The sequence below is a fragment of the Macaca mulatta genome, chromosome 12 (assembly GCF_049350105.2).
Source record: "Macaca mulatta isolate MMU2019108-1 chromosome 12, T2T-MMU8v2.0, whole genome shotgun sequence".
NCBI classification, from domain to species: domain Eukaryota; kingdom Metazoa; phylum Chordata; class Mammalia; order Primates; family Cercopithecidae; genus Macaca; species Macaca mulatta.
The window spans coordinates 110,991,505-111,009,735 of NC_133417.1; the positions used below are offsets into that span (position 1 = coordinate 110,991,505).

The 18,231-nt window shown below is 46.8% G+C and overlaps 1 protein-coding gene across 6 annotated transcripts in view; it reads left to right on the forward strand.

Annotated features, from left to right (window-relative positions):
- NRP2 (neuropilin 2) overlaps positions 1 to 18,231 on the forward strand; it is a 116,305-nt gene that overhangs the window by 51,785 nt on the left and 46,289 nt on the right. For all 6 annotated transcript variants that reach the window (XM_015110774.3, XM_002799025.4, XM_028831018.2 and 3 more), the window contains exons 8-11: positions 6,396 to 6,540; positions 9,100 to 9,449; positions 11,648 to 11,792; positions 15,618 to 15,734. In XM_015110774.3, the coding sequence (XP_014966260.1) occupies positions 6,396 to 6,540; positions 9,100 to 9,449; positions 11,648 to 11,792; positions 15,618 to 15,734 (757 nt within the window). The remainder of the gene's footprint in view (positions 1 to 6,395; positions 6,541 to 9,099; positions 9,450 to 11,647; positions 11,793 to 15,617; positions 15,735 to 18,231) is intronic.

The following is an 18,231-nucleotide window of genomic DNA, read 5'->3' on the forward strand; positions in this document are numbered from 1 at the left end:
TGGTTGTTAGAGAGCTTCTTTGCCTACCCGCATCCCCACCTTCTCTTAATCTCTCTCTCTTTTATACATATATACACATACATGTATGTAATGTGTACACATGCACACACACACACATGCCTCTGACTCTATCTGGCTAAGTTCCCACATCCACTAGAATGAAAGAAGCTTTAAAAAAACTTTTAAAATTGTCTTTAGAGGGGAGTTTTAAAGGAAAAAGATCAGGATCATTATTCACAAACAACAAAAAAAGCCCATTGCCTTCATATCATTTCCTCCCCACCCCAGTGCAACAGTTCCCTCCCCCTACTTGCCTGTTTTGTGCAACAAATTAATTAAACAGGATGGCATTCATTGATTAGCAATTTATTTTTACGTGTAGACCCAATGGCTGGTTTTAGAGCAGATGCAAGGGAAGGGGGTGGGAGAGGGAGGACACACAGGTCTGCAGCCAGGGTGAGTGGATGAGTCAGCACATTTGTTTCTGGGACTAGTTTTAAAAACATGCTTCTGGTTTCCCCCAGCCTCTGCCCTGCGTTCCTGCCACTTTTCTCCCTGCTTTGTTTTCCTCCTTCTTGAGTGTCTGTGCCAAGTACATTGAAAGGGAGAACTTTGGAGGCAATGAAACATTTATTAGTGGAGAGAAATATTTATTTTAAAAAAGAAGAGGAGCATCTCATGCACAATGTCTACCCCAGGGCTCCAGCACTGTGCTGTCTTGGAAACATTTCCCTGCTTTCTTTGCAGTCCCTGGAGCTGGCTGACTTCAGATATTTACAGCAAAGTAGAAGTAAACGGTAGTTCACAGCACAGGTAACGAAGAGATGGGAGTGTGTAAGCTGAATACTGAAGCCCTACTCACATGAGAGGTGCACGTAAGGAGAGACTGCGTTTGTCCACCAAAGGGCCCACCTCATTTGGGGAGGGTGAAACAGCCAGCTGTGTCTCTCCTCCAGGGAGCTCAAAGACTTGGACAGCATCTTCATCTCAGGCCCCAGAGGCAGGCGTGATGACAGGTAGCATCTACACTGTCCCGGCCACATGGGTATTGATAGCAAAGATGAATGGTATATAGGAAAAGGCTTTAGGCTGGGCAGAAAATCCCTCTGCTTAGAGGCCTAGAAGGTAAGAAGGCTGCAGAGCTCACTGTCCTCAGCTATGCCAGTCACTGTGTGTTCTTCCAAGACAACTTAAGGAGGGGTCAGCAAAGAAAAGGTGACTGTGACTAGAAATGGGGTGGGAAGAAGAGAAAATGTTCTGAGATGGTCTCAGAAACCATCAGTGATGTGTTCTGGCTGGATACTTCTTACTAGATTATACACACACACACACACACACACACACACACACACACACACACACACACACATATATATATATGACGTTGAATTATATTGTCCATGCCTTGCAGACTCACAGGAATGGTCAAAATGCACTGATTTTCTTTTCCTGGGAGTGTAGATACAACCAAACTGGGATGCTGGATAGCAGCTGATTTATTTGGCAGGTCCCCCTCTCCCCTAGAGGTGCAAATCAGAAAATCCAGGAAATGCTGATGGTTTTCAGGTTCTGTGCTACTGACAAGAAACCAAAGGTCTCAAAAATCAATTGGGAAGTGCTGGATTATATTCAGAATTCAGAGAGGCACCAAATAGATAATCCAGACCACTTTGTGCCCTGAATTGCTTTTTAAAGTTGGTTTGTAGAGATGCACTTGAAGAAATCTTTATGTTCAGCTTAGCTCTTTTTAAACAGGCACACACATATATTTTTAATAATTATGATATAATCAACACTATCATCAGAAAACTAGGGTCACCCTGAACATACTTGTGATTTTCCTTTGGGTAGTAAACAACCATACTAAGATCTTTCTTTTAAAACGAATAAAAAATGGGTCAGGTATGGTGGCTCACACCTGTAATCCCAGCACTTTGAGAAGCCAAGGCAGGCGTATCACTTGAGGTCAGGAGTTCGAGACCAGCCTGGCCAACATGGTGAAACCCTGTCTCTACTAAAAACATAAAAATTAGCCAGGCACGGTGGCGTATACCTATAATCCCAGCTACTAGGGAGGCTGAGGCAGGAGAATTGTTTGAACTCGGGAGGCAGAGGTTGCAGTGAGCCAAGATTATGCCACTGCACTCCAGCCTGGGTGACAGAGCAAGACTCCATCTCAAAAATAAATAAATAAAATAAAAAATAAAAAATGTATGTCCTCTGTGACATCCAGCTTCTAAAGCAGATGTTAGCATTCGATCATTCTGTTTGATATATGCCTATCTGAGTATAACATAAAAGGCAATCCACTGATTTTTCTCAGATACCTCACTGCAAAGTTGTGGTCTGAAAATTGTTGGCCTGAAGGCGGGACTTGGGAGTAGTTGTGGCTTTTAGAACTTGAAACTATCCCACCTGTGCAAAGACCCACTTGTGACTTGTGACTTGGCTTACACGCTAACATCTGTCCTGGGTGCTATGCAAGTCTCGGAGGGAGGGCCAGTAAACTTAAGTGTCTATCTGCAAGCCTGTTATCGACTTGATTTTCCTGAAGGAGAAACCAAGGTATCTACGGTTTATTGATTTACCTATAGTGATTCAGTGAGTCATCAGGGAATAGGGAATAAAACCAATTTCCTGGCGTCATTTCCCATGCATACAACCCCTTACCTTGCAATGCCTAGACTGGAAGCCAAGAATCCATCTCAGTGAATTTGATCAGAAAACATATGAAGGGTGATTCTAAAACCACAGAAGCATTGAGAAAGTCATAAAGATGTATAATATATGAAAGCATTTACTAGCTATAAATAGGGGAGATGCAGGGAGAAAAATAGAGACCTTGTAAACCCATTGGGTCAGGATAAATAGAAACTGCTTAATATTTCATTAAAAATGGATTTTCATAAATTGCACTTTGATATCTTTGGGCAAAAGACAATATGTAAGGACTAAGGTGTTGTTATTCATGACTCTTTGTTATTAATAATTTGAACTGGTATTGAAGCAACACATCAACAAGGTATACTTGCCCTGTGAGTGGGGCACTCCCCATGTGTTCCGGGCACTATTCAAAGTGTATAAAACATCCACAGCAATTGTCTGCAAAAGCACTTAGGCTGTAAGGGACAACGGGTAACTAAAGTGCCCTGTTGCAAAGTGGACACTGTTAAAGCAGTTCAAACCACAAAAAGTCATGTGAAGAAAGGTTTAGAAGCAGGGGGCCAGAGAGAACCTTACAAATCAACTCATACAATCCCCTCATTTAACAGAGGAGGAAATTGGGGCCCGAGGGAGGTAGAGATATTTGCCCACACTTATGAGCTAATTAGCAGCAGAGTGCGGCTCCTGGCTTCTGATTCAGTAGTAGGTTTTTTTGTCTTGTGTTTCCCACTATACCACACTCTGAGTGAGAGGTGTGTTAAAAATCTAATAAGATGTTGTCCCTTCACCATCCAGAGAACAGAGGGCAGATGTGAACACAAAGTCAAGAGCAGACAAGAAAACAGTTCAGGAACTAGGCTTGGAAACGTGAAGGGTAATCTGAAGCTAAGTTGAAAAGATCCTTCATTTGATTCAAGGGTGGGAGAAGAGTAGGCAAAATGAAAGGGCAGAGTGCAGTTCAGTTGAAGCAGTCAGGTAGATGGCCTAGGGGATACAAACTGTGTGCTTGCCTCCCTTCCTGACTGATGATACTGTAAGCAGAGATTAGGGGGTTCACCCAGAGCCTGTGGCCACATGTATCCATGGGAAGACCGACCCCCTCCCTCAGCTCATACATGCGAGCATGTGCACCCCATGCCCATGTGAGCCACACTCATGCACACACCGCCATCCCAAAGACAGTCCAAATACACAATCATTTACTCACTGAGGAAAGAAAAGGTCTCTTAGTGTTGCCTGCCAAGGCTGAGAAATGCCAGGGTCAGATAAGATAAAATTGGATATTAGCAACACATAAGACATGCTGTGTTTCTAAACGGCACCAGCGTGGTGTGTATGCTGTGGATTAGCAGCAGTGTTAAAGTTCAGATCCACTCAACTTTCCAATGATGCATTCACGTGGCAAATAAAGCTTTTTTCCCCCAATGTGAACTCCTTAGCGTCTCCTGATGGCGACCACACACACAGTCCCCATCACCATCTTTCAGAGAGCGGGCCAGTGGAGGCCCCCCACTGCTGCTCACAGCACCCGTCCGAAATAAGCAAAGTGCTGCATTTGCTTCTTCCTTGCCAAAACAAAACAAAACAAAACAAAAACAAACAGATAGCTTCTGCCTCATGCTGAATTCTCAGAGAACTGATGAATCTCTTTTTTCCTTGGATCCAGTTCCCCATCCCTTTCCTGAGAGCTGTGGAGCCCTTTATCAGTACGAAGCAAGCAGGCTCAGGCACCACTCCCCTTGGGCCTTCCTCAGGGTGTCTGGCCCTAACCCTCCTTCCTTCCATTGCCTTGGCTTTTCTCCTTCCCTTGCTAACTTGGTCTTCTCACTCCTTCTCACCCACAATCGCTATTCAGGAAGCAGCAAAATCGAACCTGGGAGAGAGGAGTGAGTAACAAGTTCTTCCCAGGTGTGCTCCCTGCTATCAACTTTAGGACCCGGTGGGAGGGCTTCCCAGGGGAGGAGAGGGAGCAGCAGACTGGGTGAGCTGGGAGCACCCCCAGATTTGGTGGACTAAGCATCAGAGCAGTGGTTTAAACTGAATATGGTGGACCAGCGAAAATCTGCTTCCCTGTTTGTCTTCAGGAAGCCACTTCCCTTCAGTTACTTGCAAAAGGTATGTCTTCAGTGGTATGTTCTTAAATGGCTCCAACTTTTAACGTTAGCAAGTAGGAAATAGGGTTGTTAAATGATAGAGTTCACAGTTCATGGGGAAGAAGGGACTGTGTTGTCAATTGGCTCTAGACTTCTGTGCTGCTCTTTGCCATTACTCAAAGCCATTCTAAGGTGGGATTATAAACTCACACTGGGAACACATCACTGGACAGTGACCCTACCTCCATTCAGCCCATGCCTGGAGACTTTAAGGGCCTCATGACTCCAGCCATGAACACAAACACTGAAAATGTGTTAGAAGAGACTATAAGCTTAAAACCTAAAAACTTGGCAAGGATGGTGGATCCAGACAGGCATCTCTGAGCCTCAGTTTCCTTATCCAATAAAGTGGAGATAAGAATACCTACCTCCTGGGGTATTATAGACATAATTGTTTATACTCAAAGGTATTGTGTTGCATCTGGCTGAAAAGTCTTCAAATATACCAGTTTCCCCAGTCCTCTTGTCCCAACCCTGTTGGTGCACCCAAACACTTGGCATGGCCTGAATGTCAGGAGCCGAAGCATCTAGTTCTAAACAGGAGAAATCGCTGATGGTTGCAGAGTTGGCTATAAGTAGAGTATAGCCAACTATACTCTACTTATAGCCCTTGGTTGTTATAGCTATAACAGGTATGATTTAGAAGTGGTGGTTGATTAGTTGGTTTTTCCCTCTACCCTTTTTCAGGAAAACTAAGGGAAACTCACATATACTTTGCTCTAGTTACTTTTTTTTTCTTTTTTTTTTTTTTTTTTTTTTTTTGAACAGAGAGCACAAAAAAGCATAAGGTCCATATGGCAGTTATTGATCTGGGCCATCTGGAAAGCCAGGACTTGCTCCCACCATGTTGGATCAGAAGCTGTTCCAAAAAGCCTTCCCTCCCATAAGAGATGTATTGGTCAGATGGGGACAGGGATGGATTTCATTATAGGGCGGGACTACAGTGAGAGGAAGCTGGAGCAGGGCTCTGAAGGACTGTCTGCAACCCTGACCCTACCACAAAGATCAGAGAGAACCAAGAAAGTGTTGATTGATACAGGACCATTGTAGGTAGAGGGTGCCCCTCATCATCTCGCCCGCTCATGGGTGGGATGGCATCAAGTAACTAACAAAAACAACCATGAAGCACTTTGCAATTAGAAGATGCTCTGCAAATATTCCTAGGTGCCTGCAACATGAGGAAGAGGGAGTGTCAAGTTCAAGCTAGTGAGTGAGGTCTGGTAGCCCTAAAAGATGACATTTTTACTTCATTTTAAACAGATATTCTACTTTTCTCCCTCTTCCTTAGCTTCTCGAGTGTTTTCCTTCTTCTACCTGCTCTCAGCCTGGAGGCAAAATTTTCCTTCCCTCTAAAATTTTCTGGGAAGACTATTGATAATTTTCAAGTAGAACAGTGTGAGAAATTAATTTTTTTTTACATTGTGTTTCTTTAAAAAGCCCAAAAACAACACACCCACTGATTATTTTTAAGCTTGAGGGAAAGAAAATTCAACAGAACCTTCCCATCTCCTTCAACAACTGCTCAAGTGGCTGAACTACAAACGGTTTTATAACATGGTTTTGCATCTTACGCTACAGGTATTTCAAGCCAACAACGATGCAACTGAGGTGGTTCTGAACAAGCTCCACGCTCCGCTGCTGACAAGGTTTGTTAGGATCCGCCCTCAGACCTGGCACTCAGGTATTGCCCTCCGGCTGGAGCTCTTCGGCTGCCGGGTCACAGGTGAGGTGGGGGCTCCAATGAGGTTGGGGTGCTGATTGAGTCCTGGGCTCTGCTCCCTTTCAACTCTCTGCAAACAGCATGACTGTACCACATGACCTTCCCAAACAGACTGGCTCAAGGACTCAAGTCCTACCAGAGTTTGTCTTCTCATTCATTCATTCAGTATATATTTATTAAGCATCTACGATTTCTACTATTAATAGCTAACATTTATGGAATGCTAACTAGGTACAGATGCCATTCTAAGCACTTAAGATGTAACATATTTTATTATCCTCATAAGGACTCTATAGATATTATTCTCCTCACTTTACAGATGAGGAAACCAAGACTTAAAGAGCTAGGTCACTCACCAGTAAGTGGTAGAACCATGGTTTGAATCTAGGCAGTTTCAGTCCAAAGCCCCTGCTTTCAAATAACACTCTCTGTTGCCTCAATCAGGGGCCAAGAGCTGTGCATGGTGCTGTGGACACAATGGTGGGCATAACAGACTCTGTTCTGTGTGGGCATATGGACAAGTTGGGCAGACATACTAATAAACTCATAAGTATAAAATCAAAACTGTGATCAACGTCTGGAAATAGAGGCTTATGGTCCTTGGAAGTACATTGTAGGGGACTTGACCCAGCCTAGGAGCTCAAGGAGGACTTCTTTGAGGAGGTGATGATTGAGGTGAGGCTAGAAGGCAGATAACAGACATTACCTGGTGAAGAGGGGACAGAAAGTGCACCAGGCAATGGTCACAGCTTTCTCAATGGCACAGTGGCAAGAGGGACCAAAAGAGGAAGTGAGGGGCATGGACACAGCTTTTTTGTGGGCTGAAACCCAAGGTATGTAGACTGGAGAAGACCAGAGTGGGAGCTGGGACATTACAGGAGGCTAATGCAGGGGGTACAGATGGGAGATGATGATGGCTGGATTAGCCCCCAGAAATGCAAGGACAGACCAATCCCCTTTATCTTGTGGGCTCAGCCCAGGGCAGGCAAGTTGCCTCTTTGACCTAGAAGTGTCTTCAGTGTACATCCATCCACGTGTCTTTCCCCTAATCATTGCAGCTCTGATAGGGAGTGCTCCAAGGTCTGACCCTGTCTGAGGCTTCTAGTTAACACACCATGTGTTTGTACAGTCTCTGCATCTCCACATGCCTTTCTTGTTCATCATCTTGCCTATGTTTTCTAACAACCCTGTGAGGTAGGGTGGGCCGGGGACTGATGAGGAAACCAAGACTCAAAGAGGTTAAATAGCTTGCCCAAAGTCACCCAACTAGGAGGTGACAGAGCCAGGATCTGAACCCACATTTTCTCAATTCAAATTCTCTGCTCTTATCACATTTACACAAAGACCCTGTTTTCTTCTAATGGGATTATTAGTTTATGCTAATCCTGTCTAGGGGACTATTTTCTGTCCCTTTCCTGTTGCTGTTCCAGGTTAATCAGCAAACATTTAGTTAGAGCTCATTCTCTGGAAGATTGAAAGGAGAGAACCAGTGATTTTGAAGAAGGGGGACAACCTGGAGAATCTTTTTTTTAATCATAGTTCAGTTTGCAAGTATGAAATGCACACTGACTATAGACCCTGCCTTGCCTGACATCATTTATTCATGCATTCTCCACTCAATCATTTGCTCCACACATCTGATGTGCCAGGCACACACTGGTAATGGGACATAGAGACAGAAACAAAACAGATGGGGTCTCTGACATTGTAGAACTTTCAGGCTAGTGAGCAAGATAGATAATAAACAAATGCAAGTACTGGATAAACTAGAATGTGCGTATGAAGGAAAAGAACAGGGTGCTCGGACGGAACCCAATTTCGTGTGGATTGAAAATTGGGGGACAGCCTTTCTGTGGATATGACACTTGAGCATGGGGATAAGAAAATGTTAGCCTGGGGGTGACTGAAGGGAAAAGCATTTTGGGTCATGGGAACAGCATATAGGAAGGCTCCAAGGCAGTAAAGAGCAGTGATAACATATATGGGGAATAAAGACCTGATACTGACGCCGGGAAGGTTTCCTTCTGCTTGGCAAAACAATCACTAGGAAATAGTTCAGTGCTTAGCTCAGTTCCGCTGTGCTCGGTGTCCCTGAGAGGGTCAGTGGGGACTAGTGTCATCAACAGGGATGTGCAGATGCACATTCTGAGAGTTCTTGGCTAGAGCTGTAAGCACAAATAGTTAATGGCCATTGGATACTTAAATATGCCAGGCACTGTCCTGTGAGGTCTTAGTAACTAACAGAATTCTTGCAACAGCCCCCAAGAGGTAGGCACCTCTATTAGCTCTCCTTTAGATCTAAGGAATCTGAGGCAAAGAGCAATTAAATAATTTGCCCAAGGCCCTCTGACTAGAAAGTAGCAGAGCGAACATGAACACAGGCAGTCTAGCTCCAAGTCCAGGCTCTTAACCACAGTGCTATACACATTCACCACGCAGAGAAATCAGTGCTGACTTAGTATTTGACAGTTGGGCTCTTTTGCAACTCCCTCCTTATAGGGGGTGGTCCCTGGTTAGCAGGTGTCAGCCATGACCTCTTGTATCTTCCTCTCCTCTCTGCAGATGCCCCCTGCTCCAACATGCTGGGGATGCTCTCAGGCCTCATTGCAGACTCCCAGATCTCCGCCTCTTCCACCCACGAATATCTCTGGAGCCCCAGTGCAGCCCGCCTGGTCAGCAGCCGCGCGGGCTGGTTCCCTCGAATCCCTCAGGCCCAGCCGGGTGAGGAGTGGCTTCAGGTAGATCTGGGAACACCCAAGACAGTGAAAGGCGTCATCATCCAGGGAGCCCGCGGAGGAGACAGTATCACTGCCGTGGAAGCCAGGGCGTTTGTGCGCAAGTTCAAAGTCTCCTACAGCCTAAATGGCAAGGACTGGGAATACATTCAGGACCCCAGGACCCAGCAACCAAAGGTAGGCTGTTCTTGGAGGCCTCTGTAACCTCACCCTCCACAGGGGAGGCTAAGTGGGGTACGGGGAGTGGAGAGTGGTGATGCCCCATCTGAACAGTCGTCATCCAACTCCTGAGATCCAATAAAACACATATCATTTGAGAGATTACTTTGTGCCAGGCACTGTGCTAAATACCTTATTTTTGACTCTTTTTGTTTGTTTGCTTTTGAGATGGAGTCTTTGTCACCCAGACTGGAGTGCAGTGGCATGTTCTCGGCTCACTGCAACCTCTGCCTCCAGGGTTCCCGCGATTCTCCTGCCTCAGCCTCCTGAGTAGCTGGGATTATAGGTGTGCCACCACACCCAGCTAATTTTTGTATTTTTAGTAGAGATGGGGTTTCACCGTATTGGTCAGGCTGGTCTCGAACTCCTGACCTCAAGTGATCCACCTGCCTTGGCCTCCCAAAGTGCTGGGATTACAGGCATGAGCCATCAGGCCCGGCAATGACTCTTTTTTAATCCTCACAACATCTATGCAAAGTAGATCTTTTTGTCACTCCCATTTTAGTGTTGATAAATTGACGCTTGATATCATGCCCAGGGTCACACAGTTCACCTGCGGTAGAGCCGATTCAGAAACCGGAAGTCTGACTCCAAAGTCAATGCTTAACCACTACTGAACACTGACTTTTTAAAAAGTTCAACACTCTTTATACACTCTTTCAGATAAAGTTTCCTTGAAATTGGCCAGACATCTAAAGGGGATGTGGTTTTTGGAGGCCAAGCTATAGAAACTAGAGGTTGACTTCCAAAAATAACGATGTTTTTCTGAATGTCACTGCATTCCTTTGTATTTTCCTAGTTTTGACTGCTTAGATCTTTCCTGCCTCTCAAACTGAGGCAAGGGAGAAGCAAGAGAACCTCACTCCGAGCCAGAGGCTCAGGCCAGTGCAGCCTACCCTTCTGCCACCAGAGTGAAGGTCAGCCTTCAACACAGACACGAGGAGCCCCAGAAGGGGAGGAGACGTCATGCCTCTGTCCCTCCCCAGATCAGTCTCCTGGCGGGCCAGGCTCTCTGATTCTTATCTCTAGTTACCGCTTGTTTTTCTCAAAAGAACGGGTCCCTAAAAAAGGAGGGAGTGTTGCATGTCTCGGGGACACCTTTGCTAAGCAAATGTTTCCATTCTGAATACAGAGGCAAGAGCTGGGTTAGGGGTTTTGCGATGCTGAGGTAAACTCCCAGCTCTCAACTCCAGAAGCTTAGAAAGGCTCAGGGCTTGGTAACTGGAACTTTGCATCAATGGAACAGAAGTTGGGCCGCAGGCTTCCCCAGGGAGAGCTGAGCCTGGTTTTTCTTGGGAAAGGAGTTGATCTTTGCCATTGTGGGAGACAGCCCTATCCAAGACAGTGCTTCCGGTTCAGAATTGTGGACCCAGGGCATCCTGAAACCTGGAGCGGTCCTGCAGAATTCTTGGGGGCTAATCAGCCGCAGGCCCTGGGCCACCCACTCCTGTCCTTCCCCTGGATGAGTGTCTCCAAGGGTACTCCAGGCTGGTCCTCCACCCAGCTCCACCAAAGCAGCCCCCTGCTCCCCGCATCATCAGTTTTATGTACTGGGGCTCCGTGTGAGGTTTCTTTTGACAGGAGTGCTTTCCTTAAACAAAGGTTTGGGAAACAGTCTAAGACTGTCAATGTGTGATCAGAAGACAGTGTCATTGGCCTAGGGGGTCATTTTCCCGCCAGGTTCTCAGTGAGCTAGGAATTATCAGTCAGCTTGGGCTACCTCAGTTGAGGCTTTCACGCATTAGAAAAAGAAGCATCCCTTTCCCAGTAGACCAGGAATTCCGAACGGTCAAAGATCACCCAAACTGCCTTCCCCCTTCTCTAGCCAAAGTCAGCTGAAAACACATTTGGAGCCAAATTCTTCCCCAGATACTCCATTTCAGTCACCAGGTAAAAGACACAACCTGGAAATTGCCACCTTTGTTTACTTTCTATTTTCCATAATTCTGGGTCCCTAACCAACTTCCAAATGAATAAAATCCTTGGTCTGAAAATGAAGGCCCCATGGATCGGAATGTCCCAGTGCCAGGGATCAACTAGGAATCTGCCTTCCTGGCTGGATGTGCGGGGCAGGGAGGAGAAGGGGAAGGAAAGGCAAGAAGGTGATAGGGACTGGGTCCCACACTAGTAGGGCTGAGTGGCCTCTCTCCCTGCAGCTGTTTGAAGGGAACATGCACTATGACACCCCTGACATCCGAAGGTTCGACCCCGTTCCGGCGCAGTATGTGCGGGTATACCCGGAGAGGTGGTCGCCGGCGGGGATTGGGATGCGGCTGGAGGTGCTGGGCTGTGACTGGACAGGTAAGACGACACTTCCGCCCCTTTGCATCTCACCCACATGGTCCTCTGACCCTGACATCCCACGAGGCCCTGGGAGGGCTGTGGAGGGGGCAGCCATCCCTGGAGCTGGAAGCGCTGCAGACCCCTGCCGTGTTCTCCTGCCTCAGACCGCGGGTACCGCAGCCGCTGGACTCGGGACAGTTTCTCAAGGGATGCACTTTGTCTTTTTTAAAGGATCATTTCAATTCTCCAACCCGAGTCTCTCAAAAACAAATCATAACCACATACCACCCACCCAAATTCAATTAGACCCTGGCTCTTCAGGCCAGAGGGCTGTGGCTGTTGATTTAGGAAAGGAAAAAACCCCTCATGATAATAAAGTAATTGGTTTATGTCTGAATCTGGCCTCCAGATGTCAGTGGCTAAGAGACTTCATTTTCATTTCGGGGCCACATCTGTAAAAGGCATTTATTTGCTCAGAAAGGACCCTGTTGCAGGGAGCTGATGGGGGCAGGACTCCTTCTCATTGTCCTGCTCATTCCTGCCAGGTGGCCCAGGCCTCAGGGAACACCTCTCATTCTCCCAAATGAGGGTGAGGCCCACAGAGGGTGCCCAGACTTCCTGGTTTCCGAGGGAGAGCCCTGCCCTTCTGAGTCAGGCCCTACCTTCCTTTCCTCAGGGCGCTGGCCCTCCTCCCTCAGCAGAGCTGGCACCAGATCTTACCCGGAGCTCACTCACTGCCTGCCAAAAGGAGTTCATGGGAGCCACTGGGGCTCGGGGCCTGAGCCTGATGCCAGCAGGAGCAGCCACTAGCCTGAGCTCTCCTGCCGTCCTCCACCAGGGCCCCAGGTATCCCCGTTTTCCTGTCGGTGCCGTACCTGTCACCAGCTCAGCTGGCAGGATGGCATGAAGGATTAATAAGGGCATGTCGGAGAAGTGCTTTTGGCTCCCAGGGAGAAAAATGCTGCCTGTACGCTGGCTACGGCAGTGCAGAGGAGCCCCGTTGAGGCACAGGGGCTGGGAATTGGGCCCAAATTAGCCTCCTCGCTTTTGAATTGAAGGCAGCCCCAGCGAATACATCTTCATAGGAAGACACTTTACTCCCCATTACCTGGCGACGAGGCCAAAGTTCCCTGCAGCCTGCGAAATGTGTGTCACCTGTCCTCTCGCAGGTGCAGAAAACCTCCCCCGGCTACAAGCTGGCTTCATTTATGGCTGCGCTGGAATCAGGGGCTCAGCGCTGTAGGGGATCCAGGAGTCTGTAAGCCAGTGGCTTTCACGCATTTCTGCCCATGATACACAATTTAAAATAATTTTCCTTCACAACCCACTTCTAAGCACTCACACACACTTGTGTATACGGGGTACAGTGTATGCGTAAGTGCTTGGACTCTGGAGACAGATTGCCAGGTTCAAGTCCTGCCCCTGCCATTTGCTGGCTGCATAACCTCAGAAAAGTTAGTCTCTTAGCGCCTTGTTTATCTTGGCTGGAAAATGGAGATGACAATAGTCTATCTACACCCCGTAGGGTCATTGTGAGGATTAAATGAATGAATGGATATGAAATACTTAGACTACTGCCTGGCACCCAGCAAACCGTTTGTGATAAATAAATGTAACTGAAACCGAAGGTTCCCAAAGCAATGGTCGTCTTAACCATGGAAGTGCACTCTAAAATATTATAGTCAATACGTTTTAAATGCTGGTCATGACCTATTCAATGGATTCCACAACCCAGTGATGAGAGTGATGCGTGGTTTGGGAAATATCACAGACCTGGCCAATTCCTCTTTCGTAGACAAGGAAACAGCCCCAGAGGGTAGAAGTCACTTGCCAGAGGTCACTCAGCTGGATGAAGTCCACCTCATTCTTCCCCCCATCCCTTGCCTTTCGGTGCCACGCCCTCCCAGTCTGGTCAGGGGGACAGTTGCTAATGACCTCTTTCCCTCATTGCTCCCCAACCCCAACCTGCCCCAAATTACACCAATGATGGTCAGCGACAGGTTTCTTATTTCAAAGCCCTGCCTGGCCATTCCTTGGAAGATCAGAGTTGAGGAGCATTCCCTTTGCCCAGCCTCCTTTCCTTTGAAGTCTCTGACATCTGGTTTCAATTTCAGGGGGAGCGTTGCTGTTTGATGGGCAGTTACCTTGAAGCGCCCAGTACAAACATTGCACAAACAGTATAAACACCGAGGCCTCCGTGCCTGCCGTTCCTCCACTTTCATTTACACGCCCTGCCCTCTGGTGCCCCCGGGTTTAACATTCTCTACACCAATCAGCTGACCCATTTTGCTACCTAACATTTCCAGAAACTGTTCTCCATAGGCCATGTGGCTATGTTTGCTTTTCAAATTTCCATCTGTTTCTCCCGCTCATCCTTGGTTCACTTCTTCATCCCTATCCCAAAGGATAACAGGAAAAATAATGGCCTGGGCTGAGCTGCTGCAGCTAAATAATATGACAGGGCTGCTTCACCTGTTAGTTGGTTTGTTTGTGTTTCAGATAATTATGTTTTGCCTTACTGCCCCATAGTTTGCTTTACAATCGAGTTTCTATGACACAGTGACAAATTTGAACTTACAAATTAGGACGCTTCGAGGTTATTTGCTATTTACTGTGAGGAAAAGGCAGACACAGCAAAGGGAAGTATGAAAGGTTATGTACGTAGTATTTAATAGCAGAAAGGTGGGAAGTCGACCGTGAAAAAGCTATTCAGCGTATTTAGCAATTTCCTCCAGCTCCTGGCTTTATTAAATGGTATCCTGAAGGGTGCCTGACAAAGGCACCTAATCACATACAATAGCGCAAAGGAACATGTATAGAAATGAGAGGGACAAGGCACCAGCATCCTGTCGGTGGACAGCTCTGGGATGAAGACGCCACCCCAAAACATGTGGACTTGAGCACCAGTTTCCAGAACCCCTTTCACCCCACCCAGGGCCTGACTCATAGCTCCATTCACTCCCTCAATCCTTGCTGAATGAATGACGGGCGTGAGCAAATAAGCAAATGAATAGGTGAATGAATCACCTATAGCTGAGGTCAGAACCACTGCCTGCAGCCAGGTTTGGCCTACCCAGCGTTCATTGTGTGCTATGTAGTATAACATTTTTAACAAGTTGCCAACATGTAGCGTCTGGAGATTTTACTTAGGGATTTTTGCCTTCTTGTTAGGGAAAGGAAAGGGGGAAATATTTGGAAGACCTGGCCTGGCCACACTGGGCCGCCTCCCCTCCAGGCCCCAATCTGGGGGAGCCAGTCTTGGAGGCCACCTTCAAACCAGGCATGTAAGATCTCAGCTGTCACCACCTCCTCTCTCTCCAACCCTCCCCTGCCCCCACCACCACGTCTGCTTTCCTCACTTACAGTAGGTGTTTGGATCCAGGAAACACTTGAATTTGCCACACCCTGACCTTTAGGCATAGCCCCAAGTCACTTTCACCATGTAGAGTCTGAGGCCCTTTAAATCCATATTCCCATCCATCCAGTTTTGTGCAGGCATGAGCCAGAGTGTGCTTTGGTCCTTCCTTGGAGTCACTGTCGCCTATCGCCCCTCCATTATTGCCTCATGTGGCCTTTTGTGCTAATGTCAGGGCCTCTGCCGTGGAGTAAAGAATGTGGGTTTGCGTCCCTACCTGTCACTGCTGGTTTTGCAACCCAGGACGATTCTCATTCTACTATGGTGATGCCTCTGACTTCATTGACAGCACACAGATGTGACTTCAGAGTTTTGGGCACATGTGTGCATCTTCTTTTTCTTCTCTAAAGATGTTTGGCATCTTCCTCCTGCTGGGTTGCAACACAGGCTGCTACAGCATTCTCTTCTCTTCCTTTGCCCTTACACAGACTCCAAGCCCACAGTAGAAACGCTGGGACCCACCGTGAAGAGCGAAGAGACAACGACCCCCTATCCCACCGATGAGGAGGCCACGGAGTGTGGGGAGAACTGCAGCTTTGAGGATGGTAAGCACATATTGCATCCCGATGGCATGGGTGCCGACTAGTCAGAGTGGGAGCTGGCCTGTGGCTGGGCAGGGACCTAGGGGTCTCCCGGGTCAGAAATCCAGGGGATCTCAGGGAAGGGGTAAGAGAGGTGGAGACACTCAGGGGTCTGGGGCAGTGGCTATTTACAACCAATGTAGAAGCATTTGAATAGTGTAACAACCAGTACAGCCCTACTGGTGTGAACCCACTAGACATCAGGTGAGACAAAGATGACTTCTTTCGAGAAGTCTCATTTGTTGAGCCCTCACTATCTTGCTTGTCTGCTAAAGGAAAACCATCCTCATCCTTAGAATTCACAGCTCTGATAGTTTTTCTTGTTAAGCTGTGTGTGTCTGCTATAGTCAAGTGAAGATACGGCAGTCATCTGGGTGATTTGGTCCGTGGAGCGCGATGGTTGGGTTAATCCAGCAGTTAGCAGTGACTTAATTGTGTTTCCCTGTGTCTTTCACCGCCACTAATTTGAGAAAGTATAACAGTGATGATTCTATAAGATAGTGCACCGTATCCTCTATAACTAGAGTGCAGATCAGAGACAAAGGCAGAAATGTAAAAAGGCATCTTCAACCGTTCCCTCAAAACTCAGGGGCTTCGCATTTCTGGGTGGGTCTCATCACATGGGAAATCTACATTCCTTTCGTTTATCTTCAGAGCCTATCCAAGTTAGATAAAAACAATAATTGGCAGAACACAAAAGTAAGTCACATTTTAAATCATACTGCTAAGGTCACCAAGTATGAGGACATTTCTAAGAAACCACAAATTTTGGAACACCTGGCATTTTGTCTAGAATGTTAAGCTTGACAGCCTCAACTTACAGTAAATTACTGATCATTATTAAATCTTCATTAAACAAAATGAGAGAAGATTGGCAAAGAGACTAGAGAAGTGATGGAGAGATAAAGATGGTAGGTAGATGGCGAAATCTGTGGAACCTGCAAGCACAGCCGTTTGACAGAGGAACTGCACTGATGGAGTGGATGACTCCAGAAAATGGCTACAAAGAAGAATGGGAGGAAAGCCAAAAATAAATGCTGAAGTTATGTGACTGAAAAGGCAATAATTTAATGCATATGCTTTGGGGATTGTGCTTTTGTGTTATTGTGTGGGTGGGGGACACTGCTGGTCGGGGTTAGTTGAATACAGAATTCTGACATTTTAATGAACTTGTTTTTGTTTTATGGAGAGAAGAAGGAGACTTGGAGAATCTTCCAAGACATGTTTCAGATAGTTTGAGAGCCAAAAGTGAAACGCACAGGGAGTTAATATACGATATTGGATTTGCAGAGTTAGCTTGTTGGGGACCTGGAGTGGGGGTTCTAGCTAAACAACAATCAAAGGAAAAATTAAGGGTTCTGCTACAAAATTTCAGAAGTTTATTTTTAATATGATTTTCCCGTTTATAGTGGTTTGTTTCATTTGAGGTTTCTTTGATGGTTCCTCCCTTTTCTTTTTGCAAAAGTTTTTTTTGTAGAATCTGGTTCCTGAGATACAGTATACATGTAAACATTACAGAGGATTTATGCTATATTGAATTACTTCATATTTTTTGAAGGGAAAAATAGAAATTCAGAAATTGTCAGAAGGGGATGGTAAGGGCTAAGGGCTGACTTTTCCAAGCCACAGGTTGATGCTTCTGTAATAGATTCCATGTGTTTCTTCTAAACTCAACCTGAATTTGGCCAAGGGTGGGCAAATGTTAAATATGCTGTCCTGGAAAGGGGAGGCATTTACAGGGCCTGGTGGCAATCTTCCTCCTCCCTCTGACGCCAGCAGTGCCCTGCCCCCCATGAGGTGAGCCCTCCTCACCCCTAGGGTGAGTAATTTGTTTCTACCAGTCTGTGGCTCCCTTTAGACTTCCTAACCTGCATTCTAAGCCCTCCCCACGGAAATTCCTCTCTAAGAACCCTGGGAAGGGAAGTGAGAAGGGCAGAGACCCCACTTCCTCCCTGCTACCAACATTAGCCGGCATCTTTCCGCTGTCTCCGCAGGCACAGCTGGCAAATAACCACATTTGGGTTCCCATTTCCTCTTTCCCCACCTCCACACCACCCCGACTTAGTCACATATTTGGCATGAACTCATACTGGAGTTTTGGAGCTGGGTGGAACCTCAGAAGAAACTCTCTTGGTTCTGTCTTCAGGCTCAGGCAGGTGAACCACCAAAGCAGACAGGACACCATTGTGTCCTTAGTTCCTGGATTCCCATAGGGAAAGCATTCTCCACCTCCCTGGGGTCGCAGCCTCCAGGGATTCAGCACGATGGGAAATTGTTTTTCCTCCTGGTCAGCACTGAGCTGAGCCGCTGGCTGGTCTGGTCCCTTCGATTTGCTCTTACCATGCCAAATTTCCCACCGGGCATACCTCCCCGTGGAGATGCTGGACTGTCCCAGTCTTCAGAAATAGAGACGGATCACAAAGAGGTGAAGTGTAGCAAACAAGCCTTCCTTGTTTCTGAG